Raw genomic sequence first — 27,719 nt, 5'->3', positions numbered from 1 at the left:
TGTACATAAATGATCGACGACACCCGCATGAAATACTTCTCTTGTATCCAGTCCTGTTCACATCAAGGAATAATCTGGAATCATCCTTGGAGCCACCATTGGCAACCCCCATCCCAACAATGGCTTCTGAAAAGCAAGCCATCGACCATGTCGAAGGACATGACTCAATCGAACCAGCAGGCCATGTCCAGCCAGGCTATTCAGACCTCCAAACCACCAATGAAGCCCACGCCGCCATCGAAAAAGAACACAACATGACCGCCATGGAAGCCCTAAAGCTCTACCCCAAAGCCGTAGCCTGGTCCCTCCTCCTCTCCTGCGCCATCATCATGGAAGGCTACGACGTAGTCCTGATCGGCTCATTCTTCGCCTTCCCAGCCTTCAACATGAAATACGGCGAACTGATGTCAGACGGCAAATACGGCCTCGCGGCCCCCTGGCAAGCAGGTCTAACAAACGCAATGAGCGTCGGCCAGATCCTAGGCCTCTTCGTGAACGGTATCGTCTCCGAACGCTACGGATACCGCAAAACCCTAATGACCTGTCTCGCCACAACCGTCGGCTTCATCTTCATTCTCTTCTTCGCGCCAAACGTCCAGACCCTCGTCGCCGGCGAGTTCCTCATGGGTATCCCCCTGGGCGTCTACCAGACTCTCACGGTCACTTACGCTTCGGAGGTATGTCCCGTCGCACTGCGCGCCTATCTCACCACCTACGTCAATCTGTGCTGGGTCTTCGGACAGCTCATCGCCTCGGGAGTGCTGAAGGGTCTTGTCGAACACACCGACCAGTGGGCATACCGCATCCCCTTCGCCATCCAGTGGGTGTGGCCGGTACCGATCTTCATTGGAGTGTACCTCGCACCTGAGAGTCCGTGGTGGCTTGTTCGGAAGGACAGACGCGAAGACGCTATCAAGTCTGTGAAGCGGCTCACGCGCGTAGACCCCAACTTCAGCGCCGAGGAAACTGTCTCCATGATTGTGTATACGAATGCCATGGAGCAACAGACCGAGACTGGTGCTTCATACATGGACTGCTTTAAGGGGACTGACCTGCGACGCACGGAGATCGCGTGCTGTGTCTGGGCAGTGCAGAGTCTATGTGGTAGCGGTCTCATGGGCTACTCGACTGTCTTCTACCAGCGTGCGGGACTGGCGGACTCGCAGTCGTTTACGATGTCGCTGGCACAGTATGCGATTGGAGTTGTTGGTACGTTTTGCTCGTGGCTGTTTATGACGTACTTTGGTCGTCGCACGCTATATGTGGGTGGCCTGGCGATCTTGGGTGTTATCCTGTTTGTCATTGGATTTGTGTCCATTGCCCCGGCAACTACCTCGCTTTCGTGGGCTACGGGATCCATGTTGCTTGTGTATACATTCATCTATGATTCGACTATTGGACCGGTGTGTTTCTCGCTGGTTTCGGAGATGCCGTCGTCGAGACTTCGCACTAAGACGGTTGTGCTGGCGAGGAATACGTATAACGTGCTCAATCTGGTGACTGGTATTATTATTCCTTATATGCTGAATGTCGACGCATGGAATTGGAGAGGGAAGTCTGGATTCTTCTGGGGTGGACTGTGCATTGTCTGTTTTGTTTGGTCGTTCTTCAGACTTCCTGAGCCCAAGGGCCGCTCTTATGCTGAGTTGGATGTTCTGTTTGAGAACAAGGTGCGCACAAGGGAGTTCCCGTCTGCGAAGACTGGCTTGGTGCAGAGTGAGCTCGAGGGAGAGAAGGGCTTGGTTTGAAGTTAATATGCGAAGATATAATATCTGGAGGATTGGAAGTATGGCGAGATTGACATGTAGTATGGCACTTATCAGTGAAATGAATATTTTATCTTGTTATAACTGGATTCTGAGATCCTTGAATCCCTTGGAATGTATCGAGTAACTATCTAGGTAGAAACATGTATTCCGTGGGATCCGCCAGTGACTATGGAGCCCAAATGCTCAGTCATGACTTTATCAAAAGACTCACACGAGAACTGGTGTTTAATCTTGATGGGCAGCGAGTATATGGCATGACTTTCAGCAACTGGGTAATGCTGATGTCTCTCCATAGGTGTGCACGCATCATGTGATTGGGGACCCTCCGTTTGCGCTGTCTCATGTGGGCTACGGAGAGATGGCGGTCGAGAGGGTCGAGAGGAGTGAGGAGGGGAGAGGAAGAAGAGAAGAGGTGGAAGGGTGGGAGGGGGCCTTTTATACCCCCAACAACCCGTACCTTCCTAAAATGGATGGCCCTTTGCTCCTGCCTTTTTTTGTTTGTTCCTGCCTTTTTTACCTCTCTCGGGGTTGTTGTAGCAGGTGACCATGCGGAACCCTACTTTACATATTTCTTCCAAACTCAGGGCCCATTTTAAAAAGATTACCAATGAGAGAAAAGATGTAGCAGTAAAAGTAGTAATAACATAAGAATATCCCGTCAGGATTATAGCTGGCAGGAGCCCATACGAAGACCATTCTCTTATAACACTTCTAATTTGGGTAGGAAATGCTGTTCATACACAAAGGAATATTTGCAAAAATAAATAAGACAAGAAGCAGATGAGTATAATCATTAAACCAGGTATACGCCACCTATGACATTGAAACAAGGAAACAATTTTTGAGATCCCTAGTCAGAGACCGATATATCAGTTATCCACCAAGAACTTCATCCTGATACCCATAGCCGCCAACTCGACATCCAGGTACCGCAGGACACCAGGCACAGCAACGATGGTAACATTGTCACCACCGACGTAGCGGTGTCCATCGCCATCCTCCCACACCTCAGCACGGGAGTCATCGAAGGTAGCCTCACGGGCACAGCGACGACAACGTACAACACCATTGACACCACCCACAGCACCAATAGCAGCACCAGCATGAGCATTAGTGCTCTGCTGGTTAGGAGCAACCTTGGCAGCGGCAGCGGCAGCACCAGGGTTGATAGCAGTGCGGGAGCGGGATGAGCCGGAAACAGCAACCTGCGTAGACAGGAAGGAGCCACAACAGCGACAGATCCAGGTGTGCTGGGCGTCGGAGCAGTTCATGAGACGATCCTGCAGCAAGAAGGCCGCGCCGTGAGCAATGAGCGAATCACGCTCCATCTCTCCGACACGGATACCACCACCCTTCGCACGACCCTTCACGGGCTGGCCCGTGAGCGCGTTGACGGGACCAGTAGTACGCACTTGGAACTTGTCGTTCACCATGTGACGCAGACGCTGGTAGTAGACCAGGCCCATGTAGATGTCGGCCGAGAACTCGCGGCCCGTGACACCACTGTACAACGGCTCGTTACCGAAGTAGTTGTAGCCAGCTTTGCGGAGCTGCTCGCCGAAGTAGTCGGTTGCGGTGTTTTCTTCGGAGAATTGGAAGGGAGTGGAGTCTTGCGGGAGACCGTGCATGGCACCTGCTTTGCCGGCCATGGACTCGATCATTTGGGCGATTGTCATACCTGGGAATAAATGTTAGACGTGGGAATACATTTCATGTTAAGAGCAATAGGAGCTTACGGGATGGGAAAGCGTGAGGGTTGATGATCAGATCGGGCTGCATGCCGCTCTCGGAGAAGGGCATGTCGACCGCAGGCCAGAGTTGAGACAAAACACCCTTCTGACCGTGACGAGAGGAGAACTTGTCACCAATGACGGGCTTTCGGGGAATGCGGTACTTGACGCTGAGCGATTGAGCGGGCTCGTTGCCAGTCTCGGAACCCATAATGCGGATGCTGTCGACGTAACCTTCTTCGGCATCCTTGTATTTCATGTAGTGGGTGACTCCATCGACGTTAACGTACGAGTCGGAAGCGGGATCGAAGCGGACGTTGTGCCATGCAGCGATCTTGTCACCTTCCTTGACGCGAGCACCCAAGTGCGGCATTCCATCCTCGTCGATCACGTTGCGCACCTGCTCTTTGACCTCGTCGCCGGGGGCGAATCCAAACAGCTTGGTGATCTCACGCTTGGACTTGGTCCGGCGGGAGTCGTTATCGGCTAAAGTGACGACCTTGGTCTTGTAGACTGTACCGTGACCGAAGCCACGTTCGTGTGCGGACTTGTTGATAATCATAGCGTCGTCCATGTCGTAACCGGTGTAGGAGATAATAGCCACAACTGCGTTCATGCCGTTGGGGAAGTTGTCCAGACCGTAGGCGTTGTAGAGAGGTGGCCGCACAATTGGCGTTTGACCGGTTTGGATGCGGTACAACTTGTTATCGGTACGGTGGGCAATTGAGGTACCTGGCGTACCCATGGTTTGTTTGCTCATCTGACACTGGTACATGTTACGCGGAGATTGGTTGTAGTCGGAGAAGGGGGTCATGTTCGCGACGATAGAAAGGATGTTCGTGGGTGTGAACTCAATGTGGGTCGAAAGACCGGTGATCAGGTCAGATTCCACACAGGCAATCTCCATGAAGGGCTGCTCAAATGGTCCGACGTAATCCAGCTTATCCAGCGCCAGATACTTAACGGGGCGGTACATTCTCGCTGATTGGGAGAACATGTAGACACCTGGGTATTGACCGCCGCTTGAGTTGGGAATATATCCAATTTCCAATTCACGAGGGATGTTGTTTTTGCCTTCGACCTTCCAGTACCGGATGGTATCGGCGATTCTCTGGGCCTGCTTGGGCGAGCAGTAACCAATGATTCGGCCATCCAACTGGACGACCACGCTCTCGTCCAGAGCCACGGAAGACTCGGACTTGACACCAAGCTGGACCAGAGTCCGGGGCAGATGAGATACATCCAGGTTATCCGTAGAGATTAAACACTTGTGCGACAAATGGTTGAGCAGACCGCAAGGCGATCCATCAGGAGTGTGGACGGGGCAAAGGAAACCCCAACTTTCTGGTAGCAGTTTGCGGACAGTGGTAGTCTTCAACTGAGCGAAGAAACTACCACGGTGAATCATGCGGAAGTGACTGATGAAACGGTAGAAGTTGATCTTCTCTGCAATGACAGTGTAACCTGAAGTTTGTTGCAAATCAAGACCCGTAGGACTGACCAAGTTACCGGTGGAGAGGAAGTACTCGAGCGCATTACCAATATTCTCGTTTGACCGCTTAACGATCTTGGAGAGGAAGTCTCGTTCGAATGCTTCATCCGTGAACTTTGCGCCGTTGTTGCGGATGGACCAGTCTCGGGCAATGGGACCAAATGAACGGAGCCACTCCTCAATACGTTCCTTGAGAATCATTCCGTAAAGGAAGCCACCAAGCAGGATTTCTTGGTTGGAGACGGCATCGGGGTTGTCGGGAGCACAGTCTCCTGCGACTGTAGAGTAAAGCTTGCGGATCATGAAGGTGATCAACTTGAACTTGTCCCAGTCTTGAGTCTCGGTTACATTCTCATTTCCAAGATGGGGGAGAACAACCTTGCGGAGGAACTCTGTGCCAACTTCCTCGTCGGGCATATCAGCGGGGACTCCAAGCACAGGGCGGAAAGCCTTGCCCAGGTGGGACCGGCAATCGTACTGGCTGTGCTTCTGGTAAGCGTGGTAGGTTCTCAACAGAAGCTCAACACGGTCTGTGACGAAAGTGTTGTTCATCCCCTTGGAGGAAGCACCACCGACAATGGCCTCGAAGATCTCGCGGTCGTTGGTCTCGGTAAGGGCCTTGAGAATCATCATCACGGGGATAAGGTACTCATTCTTGCGCCATGAGAAGCGGAAGGTGACGTTTCCATCGGAGAGGTAGTGAAGCACGTTGGTCTGCGAAGTCTGATCGGGACGGACGGATCGTATTTGAACACCGAACTTTGTGTAAGTCTGACCACGCTTGACGAAAGAACCACGAATGATGGACATGGGGTAGTTGCGCTTGCCGACGACCAGCATACGAATGAGCTTCTCGTTACCGTTGACGATGTAGAAACCGCCCAGTTCCTCCGATTCTTCATTGTATCGAACAAGCTCATTGGGGGTAGCCTTCTCGAGGTGACACCGGTTGGTGCGCACCATAATTGGGACATTACCCAGCTCGCGGACAGACTCCATCCAGTCTCCATTGTTGACCTGGTACTCGAGGCGAGCGCGGAGCTTACCACGGTAGGTCGCGTGGCGCTCTCTGCATTCCGAGGGGTAGATTTCACGGTTTCGGGTGGTGTACTTGTTGGCGGGGGGCAGGGTAGGCTTTTCGAGGAAGATTTCACGCACGCGGACGTTCAAGCGATTCCGCTTCGGCGGGCGAACGCCTTCTGCTTGGCGAGCCTTCTTCTGCTCGTAGGTTTCAAGTTCACCATCGAGGAAGGTCTTGGTGCCGATATCCTTCAATCCTGCCTCCAGAATCTTGCTATCGTCGAAGAGAGCATTGAAGGAATCGATATGCGGTCGAATCGACTCGGCCAGCGATGGATAAGCCGTGTGATCCGTTGGGGGATTCTTGAACAGGTTCTCCCGGCGCACGGTGTCGTAATCGACTGACCACTGGGTTTCTGTGGCTGCGGGCGCCATGATGGGAATTCGCAGCTCTCAAAAGGCCGGTTGATGCGGTATTGAAAAAGAAAGACTGAACGGCACAATAGATGCGACCGTCAATGTAAAGATAAAAGCGCGACAGTATCGGTTCGATTCCTCCGCCCAAGATTATATCAGCCACTAGACCACAGGAATTGAACCGACAATGGCAGCTGCCAAACGAAGACGAGAGGTCTGTTCTGCTTGGGGAAATTTTTCGAGGGTGGAGCCGGATGCTTATCCTCACGTGGTGATATACATTGTGTGGCCTAAGGCCAACTTGAGGTTCATGTGCAAAAGTTCGAGGTTGCTTACAACAAAACATACTGAAACTCTAGTTCAACTGCAAGTTCCTGGCATTGCTCTTGAATTCCTTAATCCTGGTAAACCCTAGGTTAATTAAACTTGCAACACCAACGACTCAGAAATGTGGAAATGTTGTAACGCCACATGGGCGGGATATGCTGCACAACGCTGTTCACCTTCATTTTGAGGCCAATGGAGCCTAAGCGCCCTGGGGTCATGTGTGTAGGTAGATCGGTCAATTCTCCATAGAAAAATAGTCGATCCAATATCCTTGAACATCCTTTTCTATTGATATCTGCCGGCAATTATCCCCTTAAAATATCCCTCTAAGAATAGGCCTTTTTGAATTGTTGCTTCTAGGTTGATCTCTTGTTACGGTGTGACGATCTTGCTTTTTTTTATATTTTTTTATATTTTACTTTTCTTCTGTTTTTCCCTCTTTACCTTTTATCTCTTCATCAAATCCAGCAATCCAAGAATATCCAGAATATCCAGAAGATCAACCTGTTGCGCACTTACAAGGTTGACCCCACTCTCTGGCTTTTGTCATCCTGAGCTTTTTCCACACACAAGGCAACTTCTCAGCTCCTAATCTTTCTACTGGCTTTCTTTTATTTTTATTTTAGTTCTATTCAACTATACTCTCTCTTTTCTCTTCTCTCCTTTTTTCCACTTTTACTTTCATTTTCATATTCCCCTCTCTTCGTCATGGCCGGCATATTTCGTGCTATCTATGACTGGCTTCTAAGGATGTTCTGGTAAGTGGGCCGTTTGATAGATGCACTTCCCGGGAGACCACGGCCCGTCCCCGCAGATGAAGCCATGCTGAACTCCATATAGGGCCAGCGAGATGGATGTCACCATGATCGGTCTTCAGAATGCCGGCAAGTCTTCTCTGTTGCGTGTATTGGCAGTAAGTCGATCTGATAAGGTCCTTATGGGTCCCCCGTTGCTGACATGGAATAGGGTGGAGAGTTCACTATTGAGTAAGAAGTTATAGATGGTCTCACATCTGAGACCATTCCATTCCAGCCAGGCTCTAATTCCTTCTAGCTCCATCCCGACAATCGGATTCAACACCAAAAGAGTGCAGAAAGGCCATGTAACATTGAAATGGTATGTTCATCCTTCCCGATCAAGCACCGCGGCGCTAATATATCCCCGCAGCTGGGATCTGGGCGGTCAACCTCGATTTCGGCCGATGTGGGAACGGTATTGTCGAGGCGTCAACGCGATCGTGTAAGACTTGCTTATTTTTTTTTTTTTTTCCTAATTTCCTGGGTCGTCTCTCCCTGGCAGCATACTGACCAATGTCAATAAAGGTATATTGTGGATGCAGTAGACCGCGCCGCACTCCCAGTAGCGACAGAAGAACTTCACGACCTGATGAAAAAGCCCACACTGGATAGTATCCCTCTCCTGGTCCTCGGGAACAAGTCCGATCTTCCAGACAAGCTGTCTGTTGATGAGATCATCGAGGCCATGGATCTGAAATCCATCACCCATCGCGAAGTAAGCTGTTACGGTATCAGTGCCAAGGAGGAAACCAATCTTGACGCTGTCCTGCACTGGCTCATTGCCCGAGCTAACCGATGAGGATACTGTCCCTTGTGTGTCTGCTTGTTTTGACCTTTGACCTCGACTCGCGATATCCCTTTCGTTTTCGTTTTCATGCCCTTGACTGTCTCGCATTTTGATTGTGTTCATGTCCTGTAGACTCTAGCGTGTTTGGCCCGCAGCCTCGGATGTAACGATGTTGATGTAGTCTTGTTTTCTTTTCTTGTGCTCATGAATTCTAGAATTCATGATGATGATGTATGTTAATGGTCATGTCTGCTTCGTTTGATTCCGGTTCTGTTTCTTTATCGTTTTTTTTTTTTCCTTGGTTGCTTTTCTGAATTGATGTGTATTAGAGTATTTTGGCAATGCTCAAGGGGGAAGAAATTGTCAGAAAGTCCAACTGGGCAGGGATGGCCAATATAAATAAACCAAACACGGACCACCCTGGCATTGATGTGTTGGCTGCCAACGCATCGATGCAGAAGAATAAAGCATCCCCGCCAATGGACATCTCGCATTAAACATATATTGTGGATGATTAAAGGAAAGCCGGAAAATTAATTCTATTTCAAATCCTTCCGATTTCCGATATCATTACATTAGTACTTGTTACTACTCCATGTCTTTATATAGTTGGTCTACACTACTGTGCACCTTCATGTCTTGCATATTATTCTAGGACAAATCAAATCAAGTGGCATTAGTCGTACACAAAATATCTAGATCAGTTTTGTAGGTCCTTCCTTGCAGACAGGCCAGATCCGGAGTTGCTCAAAACCCCCTTTCAAGCGCCCAAGATAGCGCAGTAACGCCCATAAACATCAAAAACGAAAACCCACACAGGTGAAACGTGAAGATATGGAATCATTTGCAACGCTTCTCCACAATGTTCGGTCCATGCTCTTCGTACTCTTTCTTGGAGATCCACATCTGGTGGAAAGTTCCCAAACTAGCCAGAATACTTCCTCCAATCCAGGAGCCGAAGCGTCGCTCGGAGGTGTTACCGGAAGCAGTGACACGCACCCTGGGGCCAGGGAATATCTGCATCAGTTCGTGGTTCAGACGATCAGTGAATCCATAAAGCAAGCTGGATCCACCGGTAACAACCACATTAGCCAGTAGGTGAGGGCGGAGGTCGACGTCAACGCCGGCCAAAGAAGCCTTGACAAGTTCTGGGATGGTCTGGCCTGGTGTCGGGGGAGGGAAAGACGAGTCGGGGTCTGGAATGGCAGCCTTGGCATCAAACAAAGATTCCACCGCGCGGAAACGGTCGACACCGAAGACTTGATTGTACCCATCGGGGAACTCGAACGGGCGACCGGGGGTAGTTCTAGCCATATCTTCGTTGGAAATGCCCGTGGGGCTGGGAGCTGAGAGTCTTGTGGGTCCGGGCCAAACCTGGACGACACATTCCTTGAACTCGGACAATGTGCGCTCCTCAAGGAGAGCACGGTACGACGCGTCGGGTGCCTTGTCGGCGTGGAAGGTCTTGTAATTCGCTTGGGGCGGCTGGCCAGCTTCGACAGCCGACTTCGAGCTGATAAGGTAATGCGGCGTGACTGTGATGGGTTGTGGGGAGTTGGCCTTGAAGATTGCCTTGATCTGCGACGAGATGTAATCACCGCCCAACGGAGAGTGTTGCACGCCCCGTTTCAGAATCATGCCATCGTGGATCGGGGTAACAGAGATGTTGGAAGCTCCAATGTCAATAACAAGGGCGGATGCCTTGCCAGAAGCGAAACTGCACATGGAATTGGGTCAGTAAATGGTATAAATATCATAGTTAGTGGGCCTGGGATACGTACGCCGAAAGAACACCAGTGCGTGCGAGATAAAAGGCTGGCGTATCCCATTTCTCCATTGCGATTTCAATGGTCTTTTCGCGTGCCTTCGCTGGGTTCCATCCAGGCTCAGTCATCAACAATGGGCTGTCCGACAAGGGCTTCTCATCTGACTCCACCTCCATTTCCGTAGGGAGCTCGTCTGCGGAAACGTCGTTTAATCCGTTCTGGAAGGGGTTGCCCGCTTTCGTGCCGGTGAGTCGCGACATAAATGAGTGCTCCCACACCTTCTCTGCCATGTCCCAATCCTCGACGATTCCATCCTTGCCAATCGGGTTGTGGATGGACAGACCGGGTCGTGGGGTAACGAATACGTCGTCGCCAAATACGAGTTTCTCTTGGCCGTCGGCGTTGTATTTTCCGTAGTAGGTTGGGATCAGTGACTTGGGAGCATCTTCACCGGCAAAGCCCGCGCGAGTGGTTGAGTATCCCGGGTCTAGGACAATAGCAGACACCTCATCTGTAGTCGTGCGATAATTAGAATCTTGCGCAGTGAACAGGAGCCAAGCGTTCTTTGGGATCGCAATGGCAGGCCCAATTGAAATGGCATATCTGGGATCACATACCTCCACCGTACTCGGCAGCTTGAGGTGGGTTGGAAGGGTTCATCGCGAAAGTTGTGCGGGTATCTCTAGGAGGGGGGTCGTAGTTGTCACAGGGGGTATGTGTATATTTTAATTTAAGTCGCGAGAAGACAAATCAAGACGTGACCATGCGTATCGGACGGACAATCAGAGGGGCTGGTTGGAGGCAGAAGAAGGGCGGGTCTTTTTGGTGCGGGTGTAGCTTTGACTTTAGCACCCAAACGGGCAGTCCAAGATCTGGCTTAGTCATTCGTGGTCAACCAGGGCCTTACCTTAAGCAGGACATCCATGGATCCGGATATCACCCTCCTTGAATTCGCATGTTTTTGATACTTACATTTGTAAATATTGGAGATGTATGGGATATTTGAAAAAAAATGGGCTGTACAAGAAAGTAAAGATAAACTGGTGAGGTGGTTTACTATAATTCGAACCGAAGGAAAAAGGTTCTATACCGGACAAGATGTACCCAATAAACAAGATATCATTTCCTTTGTCCTTCTTCTCTCATGTTTGATTTTCATATCTCATTGTTCCTTACATTATGCTCCAAGGCTTGGGTAAAAATAACGTTTAGCTATTGGGGTAGCTGCATCAACTACTTAGGGTGTCTCTGGATATATACATACTCAAAAATAGTCCACCGATGTTCTTGGGAATGGAACAATTTCGTGAACTAAATATCTAGTTAGCCTGAAACAGTACCGTACACCCTATACCTAAGGTAATACCACAATACTTATACTCCATCTTAATTTTTGGGGCCAGAAGGATACAGGTAATTGGCCGCAAATCGCAGATCACCCGCGGCTGAAAGCAGTGCATGTACTTGGTCGGTAGCCCTTTGAAAAGGACGTCAGAAATAGTATTGGCGCAAAAAATCATCATGGTATCGTATGAATATCGAGTAAAAACACATGTCGCATATGATCAAGTACATAAAGTCCATATTAAGGGAAACCAGCTGTTTTGGATGAGAGAAACAATCATTTCTTTCCCGCCTGTGCTTCTTTTTCCCGCATTGCAGCTCTTGCACTGCGACTGCCTCCAAGCTTCGGACCCCGAGGCGCTTCAACATTGGCCACCGGTTTTGCTGCAGGCCGAGTGCGACGCCGAGACTGCATCGCATCCATGAAGTCTCGCCTGAATTGCTCGGCAACTCGGTCATCAGCAGCCTGTTGGTCATCAAGATGTGCTTCCTCCTCGTGTTCATCATAAATTTCCACTATAACAACTAGTGTTAGCCAAGACACAGACCATGTAAGATTTCACGTTGGAATACAACACACATTTGCTCTCACGTAGTACCTCCTCCACAAGACGATCTCTGGCGATGTCTGCTTCTGTCCTCTGTTTGCGATTGCGCCATGATTTACCGTCTGAGCTAGGCCGACTCGTCTCAGATGTAGCATGGCCCGCTGATGTCGGCAGCTCTCCTTTCTCCATTTGTCGAGTCGCAGCTTCTGTCCGAGCAATGTTTCGTAATGTGGCTTCATGGCCGAGGTCGATTTCGTGGAGTTTGCCTAGCGATGCAGGTTCACGTGTCTGATGTCCAGGCAGCGACAGCCCCCCGGCGACTGCCTCTTGTGTTGGTTGGTTGGAACCTGAATAATCCACTTTTGATTCAGGCTGGTAGCGCTTAGCCATCTCGGAATCTATGAATGCCATCCTTATCTCGTTAGCCCAGATCAAAGGAATTGGACGACCAGCTGTAGCAAAGGATTCGTACATGTGCTTGTCAACATCTACTGTCTGACCAGTATATCCTGTGAAACGTTCATTCATTGCTCGTATCTTCTCATCCTCAGTTTCTCCGGCCGCTGGTACTAGCGCTAGTTGCTGGCCGTGATCATCTCCTAGTCGTGACGCGGTAGAAAATCCAATGCCGCCCTTTCTGATTGTGCGTGGACGCCGGATATTATTGCTCCCAGGAGCTTGTGACGCGTGGTTGTCATTTTGATTATCGGTCTCTTCGGTGTCTGGGGTCTCATGATCGGGACGTCGGCGCATGAATTTGCGCTTTTTTGCTGGGCGAAACAGGGATTCTGTTGGCACAACGTTTTCTTGCGGATCCATTGTGATTTGCGATAATGTGAACTCGGGTGGTAGGAGAAAGACGAGCGGGAAATTAATTGCCAAGGTGAGGTCATTCAGCAGTGAAGACAAACTACAATTCGCTGATCCCCGACCGCCTTTTATTCTGCCTAATTTATCGGTCTTATGAAAACATATAGAAATGAGATTATAACATGTAACGCCCATTTGTTTGAATTCAAATCTAACTTTGAATATGGTCCTAGGATACCAATCGCAACTACTTCTGAGCCTGGCCTGGTTTTCTAGCAACTGGAGGGAACCGTAGGACCCTATAATGACGGCCGCGATAACTTATGTTGTAGAAATATACATAGTAGGCGGTCAAGGCCTGCTAATATAATCCCGCCTCCCCTATGTGGCTCCGCCAATCCATCCATCTATACCAATTTGTAAGCAATTGGACCGATTTAACAATTTGATCCTGCTCTACAAGATCAGACCCATTATCATTAAAATCAGAGTTTCCTATTTAGGACTATACTAGTGATCTTATTGATCTAAGAGAGATATAAATATAGAGCAATACATTAACTATACCTTCTTGCCTTCCTCGCCTAGTTTTGCTTCTCTAACTAGGGAGAGTAACTACCGTACTAGCCTCTCTAGTTAGTTAACTAGTTAACCGTAGCTAGTACTAAATACCCGGGTAAATGCTAATTAGGGTAAATCATGGTTATACGCCTAAATAATTTCTTTATTTTAGTATACTTAATATTCCTTACTAAAGTTTGGTCAAATAATATAGACTTACTTCACACCATAACTAGTTATATACCTTTTTATATATCCCCTAACTAGTTCGAGGGCCGAGAAAAAGTGTGTTATGTCTACAGGGTGCCTCAATGCCTTGAGTATAGGTAAGTCATATAAAAGATGCTTGATTTCTACATTTTGCATCTGAAAATATTGTATCTGCTGGGGCGCACCAGTACCCCCGATAGATGTGTTGGGCACTTGGCACTTGGCACGGTTACGATGTGTTTTGGAGATGCGGCTCGCTTGTGAAATACGTTATATATATGTGCCTTGGCATATGACCCTCATCAAGTGGCCCGGGATACTAATACCTTGGCTCTCGGGTTCGGATTTCCGACAAAGTATATCTTCCATAGAAGACCGAGGAGCTTGTAGTAGGCGATATGGTTTCGGATGTTGATTACAGATGAGTCCGAGACACGAGAGTATTATGAAAGTGAAATGCAAACCTCTTGAATTACAAGGGAAGGTCGAACTTCAAATATCGTAGTCCATAGGGGGCGGGAGACTGGGTCACGCGCACCGATAAAGGCTCATGGATATGACGCGTACGCAGACGCGCTTAATTTAACGGGAAATTCGCTTCTAGGGCCAAGACCAATTCGAATATTACATATGTATTAATAAAATAATATCAATCCTTCAAAGCTCAGCTGGGCAGGGTGCCCGAGATCGGGGATACTCAATTCTCAGACGGCAAGTTGTACTACGTACCTAACCGATGTAAGTCTTTACCGGTGCCATCCATGAATAAAAATTTGCAACATGACCGCAGATGGGACAGATGTGGGTCTATCGTCTGGCCTGGTCAAGGATTGGAGGTGATCGATGCAAATATTCGAAGCGTATCAGGACACCGCGAAAGAAGATCCCTAGGTTAGGGTGGTTGAGGCTCTATGCTATCCGGTGTACAACATAGATGCGAGCATGTTCTTTCAATCTGGCCGTTACAAAAACCGCTGACATATATATGTTTGCTTAATACATCCACTTGGTTATTGGTCAGCTTTTTTACCCACATCTGCTAGATCTTGCAAATAATGTTGAAATCTCTGACTGCGGGTGAGCCGGATACGTCCACGGTGTGGAGGTGCGATCTTGACCGAGTCTTTTCTCAACAATACTCCTCGGGCATCTTTCGGAGAACGCGGGAAGGGATCCACCAGCGAAGAATGCGATGTACATAGTAAAGGACAAGGCAGGTTGGTTTAAAAAGAATGACTTCCTTTTCTTTTTCGTCGACGTTTCAATGACACAATCCCCCCACGATTTGAATATATAACATAAGAAACAGTGTACAAATAATACGGGCAAATCCGGAGAGTGACCGAGATTGGTGGGGTGCAGTTGCATTTCCCCTCAGCACCCCAGGTTAGATTCGCTTGGCGGAAGTGGACAAGCCTTTAGGGCTAGCTCAAGCCTTTTCTTGACCTATCAATGCCGAGACCGGCCCGAATTAGGCAATGAGTCGCTGGGAACCAAACCGAAAAACTGGAAGTGCCGGCATTCGTCGGAAAATAAATTCCCCTCAAATAAGTTTTCTCCCCTACCTCTTCTCTACTTCATTCCATATATAACTATGTGGGTAGTATGGGTAGTATGGGTAATATGGGTAATATGGGTAATATGAGAGAGATGGGATCGGGAACCCCGTTCGTGCTCCGATTTTCGGCATTCCATCCAATCAACCCTAACTTCACTTTGATTTTCGGCCCCAAAGCTCAAGGATCAAAGTGGTCTTGACTCGGGAGTGGCAAAGGAACGGGATCCTTGCACCACCGGGACTAAACCTACCCCGTGGAGTCGGCGACACGGCCGAGTCACAGTCGGACATTTGTCAAAAGAAGTGGTACCATGGTGGAGATATGTTATCCACTGTGGAATTCTCCAGCCCACAGGTACAAAATACTGTACCAAGTACAGTGTGTGTTATTTTTTTTTTCTGATGCGGGGTCTCCACGAGGAGATTGACCGAAGCAGGGTATAAACCCATGGAGAGATCCGTCCTTTTATCTTTGTTTCTCTCATCCCTCAGAGTGACCTTCTCTATATACACTCCAACATGCTCAGCTTATTCCGGGGAAAGGCGCTGAGCGTAGCACAGGCATTGCTCATCGTAGCACCTGCCTTCATCGTCTTCGGTTACAACCAGTCTGGCTTGGGCCCTCTGGCTACATTGGAGAGCTGGGTCAGTGTTTTCCCTGAAATCGACACAATCAACTCCACGGGTGCTCAACGCGCCCAAAACTCCACAGCCAAAGGTACCGTGATTGGGTCATTCCAGCTCGGTGCTCTATTTGGAGCCTTGTCGTGTACATTCCTTGGTGACCGTCTCGGTCGCCGCAAGACCATTTTCTTGGGTGCTATCCTTACTATCATCGGCGCAGTACTGCAGACCGCGGCTTTTGGATTGCCACAATTCGTCGTCGGCCGTATCATCCTCGGTCTCGGTGTCGGTCAACTGAGTGTTGCCGTTCCCGTCTGGCAGTCAGAGTGCACGTCGGCCAAACATCGTGGACAACACGTTGTTGTGGACGGTATCTGTATCTGTTTGGGTTACGTGCTTTGTAACTGGATTGATTTTGGCTTGAGCAAAGCCTCCGGCGCATCGCAGTGGCGTATTCCCTTGGCCATTTCCCTATTCTTCTCCCTCGTTGTCGTGTTCTCGGTCTTTTTGCTTCCCGAGTCTCCTCGATGGCTCGTGCGAGTTGGCCGCATTGAAGAGGCTGCCAGCAGTCTAGCTGCTTACAAGGGTCTGGCTGACGAGGATGAGACCGTCCGCGTCGAAATTGCTGGCATTGAGACTTCGCTCGAAAGTACGGTTAACAGTGCCTCCCTCATGGATATCTTCAGCTTTAGCAAGCCCGACGATGAGCGCCTTCTATACCGGTTCTGTCTGTGCGTCTCACTGCAATTCTTCCAGCAGATGTGTGGTGGAAACCTGATCTCGACATACGTGTCAACAATCTTCGAAGAGAACCTGAACATGGACAGCGACCTGGCTCGCATTCTGTCTTCATGTGCCATGACTTGGAAGTTCCTTTGCAGCTTCATTGCCTTCTTCGCCATCGATCGATTCGGCCGCCGAAAGATTTTCATGATCAGCGGTACTGGTATGTGTGTCTGCATGACTGTCCTCGCCATCACCAATAGCTTCAAGGACAACAAAAACGCATCGATTGTTTCGGCTGTCTTCATCTTCCTTTTCAACTCCTTCTATCCCGTCGGTTTCCTCGGCGGTAACTTCCTCTACTGTACCGAAGTCGCTCCTATGCGTCTCCGTGTCGCCATGTCCGCCATCTCGACTGGTAACCACTGGCTGTGGAACTTTGTGGTTGTTATGATCACCCCCGTCGCGCTCGACACCATTGGATACAAGTACTACATCGTGTACGCTGTCATCTCTGCCTGCATTCCAATCTCGGTTTACTTCTTCTTCCCCGAGACCATGAACCGCAACCTGGAGGCTCTGAACCATGTCTTCCGCGATGCCCCGACTCCATGGGATATTGTCTCCATGGCTCGTCACCTGCCCCAGGGTGAGGCTGCTGAGGTGGATGTCTGGATGCGGACCGAGGAGAAGGGTGCCATTGACCAGAAGGAGAATGCTTAAATATTGATTGAATTTGTTGAGGCTTTGCGAACTGTATATACTATGTCTGATGATGACGATTGAATGGGTTGTACTAGAGTACAATTTAAATAAATGAGGCCATCATATTGAGCCTGTCAAGAATTTCAAATTTCTATTACTTCTATTACACTAAGTAAATACAATCTCTCCTAAGAACTTGATATTGGAGATCAAACATAGTTGCCTCTTTCACCATGGTAGCATGATATAGTTGATCCATTTCATCCACATAATGAGATTGTCCAATTGATGCAAAATATGGTATTGGCAACACTCTTCTTAAGGAGTCTCAAGTCAAGTTCTTTGTCTTCTATTCTTGGAACTCTCTCGACTTTCAAGTTTACTATCTTTAACTTAAGTTCATATACCATGTCATTGTCATTGTTTTCTCAAGGTTATTCCCTCCACTTCGAGTTTCTTTGTCTTTAAAGACTATGTTTGGATCCCTTCCTTGTCCACGTCGGACTGTTGTTGATTGTTCAGCCTTTATTTTTATTTCCTTTGATCCTATTTCTGGTAAACTTTGTGTTTGATCACGATGGGGCTAACAATAATCTCATTCAACAAAGGCCATTGAAATGTTGAAGACTAGCTATATAACCCCCCTCTGCATGTCTCATGTTCTTCGTTCTAAGCAAATTATCCAACGCTAATACTTGATAATATCTTACTTCAATAGATTTAATTATACCTAAAATACCAGAACAATGTTGAGGACGATTCGCCACTCGCTGTTGTGTTTTCCAAGACGCCGGTGCGATTGTGTCGACGACAGCGCCCAACCTAACCGCCCACGGGAAGTAGCTCCAGCTAACCAACCCCAAGCCGGCAGTGGAGGTACAGACAGCAGTGAAGATGAGAATAGCAGTGATGATGGTTATCCTCCAGCTCCCCCACCCAGCGAGGTTTCCCTGTCAGACAAGATTTCTCACACAGGAATAACAGGTGCAGACAGCAGTGAAGATGAGAATAGCAGTGATGATGGTTATCCTCCAGCTCCCCCACCCAGCGAGGTTTCCCTGTCAGACAAGATTTCTCACACAGGAATAACAGGTGCAGACAGCAGTGAAGATGAGAATAGCAGTGATGATGGTTATCCTCCAGCTCCCCCACCCAGCGAGGTTTCCCTGTCAGACAAGATTTCTCACACAGGAATAACAGGTTCAGACAGCAGTGAAGATGAGAATAGCAGTGATGATGGTTATCCTCCAGCTCCCCCACCCAGCGAGGTTTCCCTGTCAGACAAGACTTCTCACACAGCAATAACACCCCCGATGAGTGTGACAAATATCGATGATGACTCTTCGTTGGGCGATGACCCATATTCCCTCTCAACAAGAAATTCACAAAGGGGTATTACTCCCGCGACGAGTGATGCTGGCCTCAATGAGTCCCAATATAACTCACTCCCAGAATCAGGAGAAAGCCACCAATTCGTGAGTGCAGGCGAACACAATACCGATGAATATGACTATAATGGAGCTGATGAAGACAGCCTCGATCTGGGCCAAGATGACGACGAAGAGATGTATGACCCAGATGAGGACGAAGAAATGTACGAAGATCCAGCAGAGTCCGAGGAACCCGAAAGCACCAGCCAAGAATGGCCGAGTGATCCTAGTGACAGGAGACGTCGGCGTTCTCTCGATAACCAATCTCAAGCCGATGCTGAACACAGGGGTCTTTATGGATCGAGGGGCGGTAGCGCCAGCAACAAGCGCCAGCGTCTTGAAGGCTCGACTGACACGTCCAGTGGGAGAGTGAGGACCGGCCTCGAACCGACGACGAAAGATGTCACCAGGTACAGGAAGATAGGAGCACGATACCAAGCATGGATCGACGATCCCCAAGCGCCAGGGTGCCGAATTAAACCAGCAACACTAACCATAGAGGAGATGACCGATGAAGCGCAATCAATGCCTTGGGCAGTCGATGAATCGTACTTCGCCGTCGAGCCCATAGCATTGGAAGGCGGCGACGTCGAATCGATGAATATTGCTCGCGGCGGTCCGCGGTGGCGCTACACATACCTCCGACGGGACCCAGGGCCAAAGGCGAGTGAGGCTAATGAATTCGAGCATCGGGTTACTCGTGGTGTTCTCGTTGCTGAGAAAATTTATAGGGAAGACGGTCCTCATTGGAACGAGGTTGCTCGAGCTCAATATTTGCTTGATTATAACTTGAAAACTCTGAGACATGTTATCTTTACTGACGTCAGCAACGAAGAAACAGCCCCATATATACGTGATGAGCTATATCCCAGACGGGGTGTTATATGGTCACAGGCACAAAGTGTTGATTGTATGGTATTTAAGCATGGTAGTGCTGAGTATCAGGAACTCCTAGGGACGAAGTTAGGTAAAGCTACTGCTTGTCTTGTTCTTTCTTCATTCCCTAGGGGCACGATGAAGATCACCCGTATTGTCACTTGGTGCAATTCGACCGCGCCGCAGATGCGATTTGAGATTGAACCTGTTGTTGTTTAGCACATTGCTTTGGCTGCATGATCTATACGATTTGATTAATTAGACGTAATTGCATCTACTGGTGTTAGGGTCTAATGTTTGAAGCTCTTTATATATAAAAATTCTCATTTTGCTACGATAATATCCCAGATCCCTGCTATGATAGATAACGTTGTGTTCAAAAGAGCATTTCAAAGACCGTCTAATTCCCAATAATTTTATTACAAAACATTTCTTCTCCTACTCATAAGAAAGCCAGCTCGAATAAAACCACGCCCACAGAGTAGGTTGATTGTTGAGAAAGTCAAATGTGATTTACTTGTTATAGAAGATTTCGTCTAGCGCACAAATCTCCATATGAACGAAGATAATCAATATGTTTATCGAAGCTTGATATAAGTAACAGAGAATCTACGTGGTTGAGATTGGAGAAATAACACTGTAAGATTCTCTGCTTGCGGTTGGACGGAGAGGAGAAGGAGAGAAGGAGAGACTTATCTACTGCACAAAGAGGATCTGTCCCAAGTGGGACCCTGGGCCTCAGGCACCCAGGCACCCAGGCACTCAACAATAAATGATCCTAGAGTATTGTTTTTGATGATACTTTCTGGAGGACATATACGTCCCTGTGCTTAGAGATCTACGGCATGTTAGATTCCCGTTATGCGTCAGATATCCACCCCTATTAGCTATGTAGGCAGATAGCTCTTGAATAGAGCTAAGAGAAAAAACAAAAACATACAACAGCATGTCTAAGGTCGTGGTCACCTAGCGCCCACGGTTCGGGCATGGGCGGCTCGCCGCTCTATTCAGTCCTCCTCAGGGCACTCCGGGCGGATATTCACCCACCTGAATATTCTTCACCTGAATATCCGCCCGTGCGGCAAAAGGTACATTTTCCCATTTTGATCGAGAAAGCTGTAAGTGACCTTCTTTTTTCTTCCGCTTTCATCTCTCCAGCCTCGCTTTATCACTTCAACCTCGCTTTGTCACGAGCAAGATGCGTACTAAATATAACCCTTATATGGCCAATGTTGTGGATTTCGGGGAGCACAGTAATAATGAAATCCAGCGGGCAGTGCTGCCACGAACAGAAAATGGTTACAGTTACAAATTACTTATTTTCGACGAGTAAGTCTCAGCCCTAGGGACAGGTTTAGATAGGTAAAAACACGAGATATATCTAGGTACGCGACGCCCCGTAGGTTGGAGGTCAATGGCGGTGTAGCTATAAATGGTAGGTGGTAAAGGGGTGGGTAAAGGTCAATATTCCGGACTTTTCTTAGATCCTCCTAACTCGGTTCGGTTAGTTCTTCCGGTAGAGTAGGCTCCGTATCTAAATTTAGATTATATAGATCCTAGATCTCGAACTACTCCGTAATAGTTTTAATTATCGAGAGCTATAGCTCCTAGTCCGATAAGTCCTTTAAGGTGACGCGAGAGGACGAATTCGCGGAGAGAGTGTAATCCGATATCGTAAGGGTTTAATTAACGTTCGTAAGTCAGATTTCCGATATTATTATTAATGTTTCTTAAGGGTTGACTCGATTTAGGGGTTGTTATCTTAATATAGCTAATAGCTTAATATATATAAGATTTAACAAATGGATAGAAAAGAGATCAAAATTGAAGCGATTCCGGGCTTATAACTAATAGAAATCAGGTGTATAGCGAGCGTACCGGTAAATTCATAATGGTAAAATTCTCTAACTAAAATCAATAATGGTCCGGTTTTGACAATCTGTTTGGACATAATTAATAAGCAAAGTGCATAGTAAAAAAGTCATATGTTTACACGGTAAAAAGACAGTACAAAACTTTTTTTAAGTCCCTCCGGAATCCTTTAACCTGCCGGCCAGCTCAAGGCCACAGTTTCCCCCAAAACAAAAGCTTTTCACTAGGCCGATGAGTCCGAGACATCTGGAATGTTCGATTCTCCAGGTCTGCCATTGACTTGCAAAAGCTAAATCAAAATCGACACCGCATTATAGTCTGGATTCAAGATGGAGTAAGGGATATCCTTGGCGTCCCACTTTTCGTTAGCATAATTCTTAAATTCTTCGTCGGTTTCCTTGAGTGCCTGAGAGAATTTGTTGAGGACACGGTATTTTGCCGGGGGATTATCCGGATTCTCAGGATGGATCAGCGCTAGAGCCGAGTCAATGCACCCCTTTAGCGTTTCCTTCTGCTTGTCTGGTTTGAAACTCAGCAAGTATGGAACGTGCGAAGATAACAGCCATTCATGTGGATGATTGATCGGCAGTGCCTTCAGAAGGTCTTGCTCGGTGTACGCCAGTAGAGTTTCCAATTTCCTTGGAGGCTGGGCAAAGAGACAGGATGGTTTGTTAATCACAAATCCCTGATAGTAGTCTTGCAGATAGTTTACTGCAGTGTGCTGGGGTGATGCAATGTGAATACACATCGTCACGCAGTCGATGAGCTGCTCGAAGTTTTCGATTTTGGGGAAACCGCGTAGATCGGCACCATCTGGACTGCGCATCTCGGTGCACCACTTCCGAATTGATTTGTCATTCTTGACTTTCTTGTCGATCTCTTTCCTCCGAAGACCACACCCGTATTCCAGCGTAAGCATATTTTTGACATAGCTTCTGATCTTCTTCCACATGTTGTTGACACATCTGGCATAGGTGTAGTTATGAAACTTTGGCGAGTCAAGTTCCTCTGGAGGGAAACCGCGACTGCGGAGATCCAATGGCACGTAGCTTTGCTCGAAATTGTAGGCCTGGTATTCGGTTCGAATGAACTTCAAGGCCTGCTCCTCATTGAAACCGACAATCCGAAGAATAACACTCGGAACGAGGGTTCCCCGGGCGGCAGCATTGAGAGCCAATGTCTTTTGCCAGTGCGGACGAAGGATCCTAAAGACAGCGTGATTGGGATCGAATTGTCGGTTCGCGGAGACAATTATAGCCTCTTCCACCAGATGGGTACGAGTAAGATGCGCGGAGACTTCATGCTGGAACCAATCGCTCGTTTGGACGCAGGTTTTGGCTAATGGGGGAAGAAAACGCGGTTAGTATATGGTGCGGAAGACGGGATTTGAGGGACAAAATACCATATCTCCACGGCCAGTCCTGAGCTTCATCAACATTTTTCTCCGCCATATTGGGCTGGTTTGACTCTCCGGTCAGGAGATTGATCCGTTTGAACAATTCCCGGTTGTAGATAGTCACGGAGGCTTCCAAGCTACCTCGCCAGTCTGTAACAATTGCGAGCGGATGAAGCGTCCCTTTTCCATCGAGAAAGAAGAGACATACTGCCGCGCAGCCATAACGATGACTTTGAAACCAGCCATGGTATTCGATATCAGCTTTGAGGTTCGTGAATCCTGCAGACTTCCGAAAATTGCTGTAATCCTGTATATATAAGGACTTTTTGTCCTTAGCAATAAGTTTCTCGATGGTCTCCTTCGGGACTGCATCCTCCGGTGTCTTTGCAGCTTCAACGAAGTGATCAAGCCAAGTATCCGATGCCCGCTTAATTGTTGTTGGATTCGTTCCCGTGAATTGCTGCTGGGCAAACCGGGCATCGCTGTACCAATCGTTCAACTGTCCCACGTTGGGACGGTTGAAGATATCGTCAATTGGGAAGCCAGCAAAATTCGTTTTGTTCTTGTCCTTTTTCGCTCTTTCCTCCGCAGCCTTGATTTGATCGCGGTTGTACTTTTCCACGTCGGAGATTTTCTTGCCATTGGCCGGCGTTCCGACGCCCGTAAACCGATCCGGTACCAGTTTCAACATCATAACACCTAACTGGTACAGGTAAGTGGAGTCGAAAATGCTGTTTTGCGGAAGGGTTGACTTCTGTGTGTCGTCATCCTCCTCATTGTCTGCCCAATATTTGTTCAGATCGAGATCAAGATGAGGGGGATAGCCGCCCTTTCTCGTGAATTCGAAGAATTCTTTCCTGTCCTTCCTCTCCATGGCCAAAGGAAGCAAAGGTTCGATACCTGTAACATCTGTGTAGGCCATGAACCTGAGCGGCGCATTAGCGAAATAAGGGACGCGGGGTACTTGGGTATGTGATTACCGCTGCTCTATCAGATCGTAGACCTTCGTTAGAACCAACTGAGTTCCACGATAAGAACCTTCTTGCGCCTTCTTTGGCTCCGCCGCAGACAGTGCAGAGAGCTTACAAGTGAGGCCCTCGGGAGTGTTCGCAGCATACGCTTGCTCGTGGGGTGCCAAACCAACATCCCTAGGCAAGAGGCTTTGTTGCATTAATTCATTGACGAGAGCACCGGTGTCCAAATCATTGATAGGGGGGTCATAATCTTCGTCTTCTAGATCCTCGTCCTCCGATCCCTCGGGTAACTTGTTCGGCGGCCCAATGTAGCCAGGCAAAGTGGCCACATCAGATAGATTTCGCACCATAATGACGAAGGCGCGGGTTTAACGATTGGGGAGATCAGGTGAGCTTTGGAAGATCTTCAACAACAACCTTGGCAATTTGAGGATATGATGCCTAATTTGAGAAGGAGCAGAGGGTCTTTAAATATTCCATAGCTTCCAAAGATTTGAAATTGATAGCTCACGTCCTCTTCCGGCTCGTAACCAACTGGTGATCTCATTACTGCGACGAAAACATCGACACTGGCGTGACTTACTAGTGTCTGAAGGGTTTTCTAAATCTGCAAAGCCATGTGTAATTGTCATTGATTGTATAAACTTTATCACCTGCTGGTCCAATATCATTGGGTGATTGAATTTCAATTAGTATATCCTAAATTGTGAATCCATAGATGTTTCAACGTTTGTGAACCTCTTGCCACCCATGGTTAGACTGTAAATCAAGTTAGAGCTCTAACCTAAGAACAAATCCTGGAAAGACCAGCATGTATTGTAATTTATTGTACACTAGGAGCACATGGAGTCTACACTGTTCATGGCTGATTTGCTACACTCACTAAAGTCGGGCGATCAGCCGTCCACCTGGGAAATCGCCCTATGTAGATCTCCGCAGGTAGATAGAATCCTATCATCTTTATCTCTCCATCTTTCAGGCTCTACAGCAGCCTTTCATGTAATCTCTTAAGTGCCGGCCATTTACGACCTCGGTGACGCAATCGACATTTGACCCATTGGCAGCTAGACTCGACATTCCGGGGTGAAAACGGAATGAAACGCTCAGTGTGGTGTTTTGCAACGATACGAAAAGCCTGACACTGAGTGTCAAGGTGATTTTTCAGAAATGTTGCAAGCAGTAACTAATGCTTCATTGGCCGCACTAGGAACGCTCCACACGCTTTTAACCCACTACTCACGGACCGTCACCCGTCAGCCCGCGGGACGCACCGTGTACGAAATTGGACCACTAAGAGCAACGACGCTCTTAGGTTCGGCCCCACTCAGCAACAAAACTTGAAGTTGATGATGTAGATACTCAACGTATTCAGCCCGAGTTAAGACCCACAAGGATGCTACGTTTACCAGTTTTCACTCCGCCTAGACTTCCGCAAAACCCAGTCATCTCAAAATATATAACCCAGTTTTTTGCATAAAAATACATAATAATGCCAAGACTTTCCTAATTAGTGTCATTTGTACATGTTTATGTATAAAACTAGGTAGAAACTAGGTTACTAGGTTCTTGGCAATGCCAAGAATTGGTGTGTGACGATCTGAGGAGGTTTCTGCTAAAGGTTTTCAATTTGGCAGTCGTTGCCAAAAACCGGTGAAACAGATTAGAAATTTGGGAAGCTTTGAGGCCCGGAAGGGGGTTCGATGTATTTTCACTACCCCGAAATGACAAACACTGCGAAGCATATGTCAAATAAACGTGTTTTCTGCATTATGGTCCGACCTCGTACAAAAGAAGCGCAGCCACAATGATAGTTAGCGGGCAAAGCGGGCATTAGAAGATATAGTTATTACATTCTAAGATCTCAATTATAATATGGCCGTATACGAATATCAGCACCCTAAATGGCATTGCCACAATCCGCAAGCATGTTGTTTGCTACAGACTGAGCCTTTTGCTTTTATTTGCTATTTGCTATTTGTTTGCTATGATCAGATGATTCCTGCAGGGTATATAAACCCCTGCATTATTAGTTTTACCAATTAACAATTCTTCTCCTGCTTTCTCCCACACACAGTAGTAATCTAAATTCATATATTGCTCATCAGGATTGATACAGCTCTTTGCGATCTAGGTCGGGAACACGGACGGAGCATGTTGGCGCACTGAAAGTATTTATAGAATGATGGAGATGAAATGGAGAAACCACTGTGGATTGACTGTCTCGCACGAGGTCAGGAGGAAGAGAAGGAGAGGAGAGAGAGCTATCATACATGGAGGTTCTATCACTTGCCATAGTGATGCCTCAGGCATCCAACATAGAATCACGCAAGCTCTCTACTACTTGAAAATTACCTACAATTCCTTTAATTTGTCTCATCTTCCATCAGAACTGTTTCCGACTGTCCTCTCTGTGCCTCAGCTGCGGCTCCCAAAGTTCCATATCCCCCAATTTTTCCGGCACGAGCCCTGCACTCCCCGGATTCTTCATTCCAGCCGCCAGTTGCCTCTTATAACTCACGATTCTCAATCTCTCAGCTTCCTTTGGCGTCAATCGAAGATAAAATTCAATCCCAACAGCATGCATAACCAATGCGAGCCATATAGCCATTGGGAAGCCTATAGCCAGCGCCGCACCAATTTGCTCAGGCTCACCATTGAAGTTGGCTTTCACGATAACCTGGCTGTCGACTGTCATATTTGAGTTGCTAGGCGAGCAGACTGGATATGTTGAGTAGGCTGTTTCGAGGGCGGTCTGGGTTGAATTTGCTATGTACAAGAGCTCAGCACATGGCATAACCTGGTACCAGCCATATGGATACATCGAGATAATAACAGCGGAGAGGGCCTGGATAAGGCGCAGTGTAATAATACTGGCCATCCAGAACCATACCCGAAGCATCCATGCCCGATGCTGGTCTATCTGCAGCCGCTTGATATTATAGTATGCGTTGATGATGCCAAAGGTGGAGGCGATAGCAAGTGCCCCGACTGCAGTTTGTGTGGCGATATGACCGCCGAAAGAACGGTCTGCTATCATAAGAGCACCAGCAATGGAGATGAAGACCAGCAGAATAATGAGATAGCCGGCTACTCGATGGTAAATGAGGTATCTGTGACGGATCGCGGGAACAAACTGGAAGACGGCGAGGAGTCCTGCAGGAAGAATGCTGGCGAGGTGGATGATGATTCCAATACGGTATCGTGGCATCGAATACCAGTAGCATTCGCCGGGAGCCGCACTACCAGTTGTGCTCTCCAAGTTGCACAAAATGCCGTTAAAGGCAAGAAATTGAAGACGAGCAAGACAGAAGCCCAGTAAAGCACCTGCGAAAATGAAGTCTATGGAAATCAATACCCAGTAGCGTGATTATGGACTGGATTTCTTACAGAGAACAAAATTGTAACCTTTCGTAAAGCCGATGGGGTTGTAAATTCGGCGAGCCACTTTGACAAAGGTATTTGCTGGGGGGCACGTAGGGATGACCATGGTGAGATTATAATCAAAATGAAACAAGATATACTGAATGTTGGATAAAATAATGTTGGGTAAAATAATTCAGTCTAGAGACCAGTGTAATGGTTTTATAACGTATAGTGCCGAGCAAGGCAAGACTATTGAATATGCTACCTCGAAGATGAATGCCAAATGCGGTAAGGTGTTCACAGTTGGTTACGGCCGTAAGACTCGAAAACTATAATAGATTTGAACGTCTAGTGGTATTCATTCGTATCTAGTAGCCTAACAAGGTAACTAGTTTACGGGCAAAGCCTCAAATTTTACGGCCGTAAATGGACTTGAGTATTAAGTACTGAGTGTAGTGAACTGGTTGTCTGTCTAGGCAGCTACAGAGAACTAGCCCGAAAGACACCGTTCACCCAATAGTGATCTTTCATTGGTAGAGGGGGCTATTTTGCATCGTCTGACATGTCACTAGGGACGTCACTAATCCACGCTATGTCGTTAGCCTCTTCTCTTCTCTTCT

The 27,719-nt window shown here is 47.9% G+C and overlaps 10 protein-coding genes across 10 annotated transcripts; 5 read left to right on the top strand and 5 right to left on the bottom strand.

Annotated features, from left to right (window-relative positions):
• Positions 1-119: 119 nt before the first annotated feature.
• Positions 120-1,748, top strand: N7516_002730 (MFS maltose permease MalP; the record flags this gene model as incomplete). Its single annotated transcript, XM_057215450.1, has 1 exon — positions 120-1,748. The coding sequence occupies one exon, from the start codon at positions 120-122 to the stop codon at positions 1,746-1,748; it is 1,629 nt and encodes a 542-aa protein (XP_057077333.1).
• A 161-nt stretch (positions 1,749-1,909) lies between these two features.
• On the top strand, positions 1,910-2,313 carry N7516_002729 (uncharacterized protein; the record flags this gene model as incomplete). Its single annotated transcript, XM_057215449.1, has 2 exons — positions 1,910-2,041; positions 2,065-2,313. The coding sequence occupies 2 exons, from the start codon at positions 1,910-1,912 to the stop codon at positions 2,311-2,313; spliced, it is 381 nt and encodes a 126-aa protein (XP_057077332.1).
• A 325-nt stretch (positions 2,314-2,638) lies between these two features.
• Positions 2,639-6,446, bottom strand: N7516_002728 (DNA-directed RNA polymerase I core subunit RPA135; the record flags this gene model as incomplete). The annotated part of the gene is made up of 2 exons (XM_057215448.1): positions 2,639-3,447; positions 3,506-6,446. 2 exons carry the CDS (start codon positions 6,444-6,446, stop codon positions 2,639-2,641), a joined length of 3,750 nt encoding a protein of 1,249 aa, XP_057077331.1.
• Positions 6,447-7,463: 1,017 nt separating this feature from the next.
• Positions 7,464-8,351, top strand: N7516_002727 (ADP-ribosylation factor-like protein; the record flags this gene model as incomplete). The annotated part of the gene is made up of 6 exons (XM_057215447.1): positions 7,464-7,513; positions 7,596-7,668; positions 7,722-7,741; positions 7,809-7,871; positions 7,923-7,994; positions 8,078-8,351. The coding sequence occupies 6 exons, from the start codon at positions 7,464-7,466 to the stop codon at positions 8,349-8,351; spliced, it is 552 nt and encodes a 183-aa protein (XP_057077330.1).
• An 828-nt stretch (positions 8,352-9,179) lies between these two features.
• N7516_002726 (actin family protein) lies at positions 9,180-10,765 on the bottom strand (the record flags this gene model as incomplete). Its single annotated transcript, XM_057215446.1, has 3 exons — positions 9,180-10,056; positions 10,121-10,616; positions 10,723-10,765. The coding sequence occupies 3 exons, from the start codon at positions 10,763-10,765 to the stop codon at positions 9,180-9,182; spliced, it is 1,416 nt and encodes a 471-aa protein (XP_057077329.1).
• A 961-nt stretch (positions 10,766-11,726) lies between these two features.
• Positions 11,727-12,957, bottom strand: N7516_002725 (telomere length and silencing 1 family protein; the record flags this gene model as incomplete). The annotated part of the gene is made up of 2 exons (XM_057215445.1): positions 11,727-11,965; positions 12,030-12,957. Coding segments are annotated over 2 exons (1,167 nt in total), but the record flags the coding sequence as incomplete, so codon positions are not given.
• A 2,698-nt stretch (positions 12,958-15,655) lies between these two features.
• N7516_002724 (sugar porter family MFS transporter) lies at positions 15,656-17,206 on the top strand (the record flags this gene model as incomplete). The annotated part of the gene is made up of 1 exon (XM_057215444.1): positions 15,656-17,206. The coding sequence occupies one exon, from the start codon at positions 15,656-15,658 to the stop codon at positions 17,204-17,206; it is 1,551 nt and encodes a 516-aa protein (XP_057077327.1).
• A 728-nt stretch (positions 17,207-17,934) lies between these two features.
• Positions 17,935-19,713, top strand: N7516_002723 (uncharacterized protein; the record flags this gene model as incomplete). Its single annotated transcript, XM_057215443.1, has 1 exon — positions 17,935-19,713. The coding sequence occupies one exon, from the start codon at positions 17,935-17,937 to the stop codon at positions 19,711-19,713; it is 1,779 nt and encodes a 592-aa protein (XP_057077326.1).
• A 1,942-nt stretch (positions 19,714-21,655) lies between these two features.
• N7516_002722 (uncharacterized protein) lies at positions 21,656-24,086 on the bottom strand (the record flags this gene model as incomplete). Its single annotated transcript, XM_057215442.1, has 3 exons — positions 21,656-22,704; positions 22,769-23,688; positions 23,743-24,086. The coding sequence occupies 3 exons, from the start codon at positions 24,084-24,086 to the stop codon at positions 21,656-21,658; spliced, it is 2,313 nt and encodes a 770-aa protein (XP_057077325.1).
• A 2,033-nt stretch (positions 24,087-26,119) lies between these two features.
• On the bottom strand, positions 26,120-27,223 carry N7516_002721 (uncharacterized protein; the record flags this gene model as incomplete). The annotated part of the gene is made up of 2 exons (XM_057215441.1): positions 26,120-27,075; positions 27,124-27,223. The coding sequence occupies 2 exons, from the start codon at positions 27,221-27,223 to the stop codon at positions 26,120-26,122; spliced, it is 1,056 nt and encodes a 351-aa protein (XP_057077324.1).
• Positions 27,224-27,719: the final 496 nt, after the last annotated feature.

This window comes from Penicillium verrucosum (genome assembly GCF_028828655.1).
Source record: "Penicillium verrucosum strain IBT 35672 chromosome Unknown utg000001l_segment0_segment0, whole genome shotgun sequence".
Taxonomy (NCBI): Eukaryota; Fungi; Ascomycota; class Eurotiomycetes; order Eurotiales; family Aspergillaceae; genus Penicillium; species Penicillium verrucosum.
Note: the sequence above shows the minus strand (reverse complement) of the source record. Positions and strands in the feature narration are given on the sequence as shown.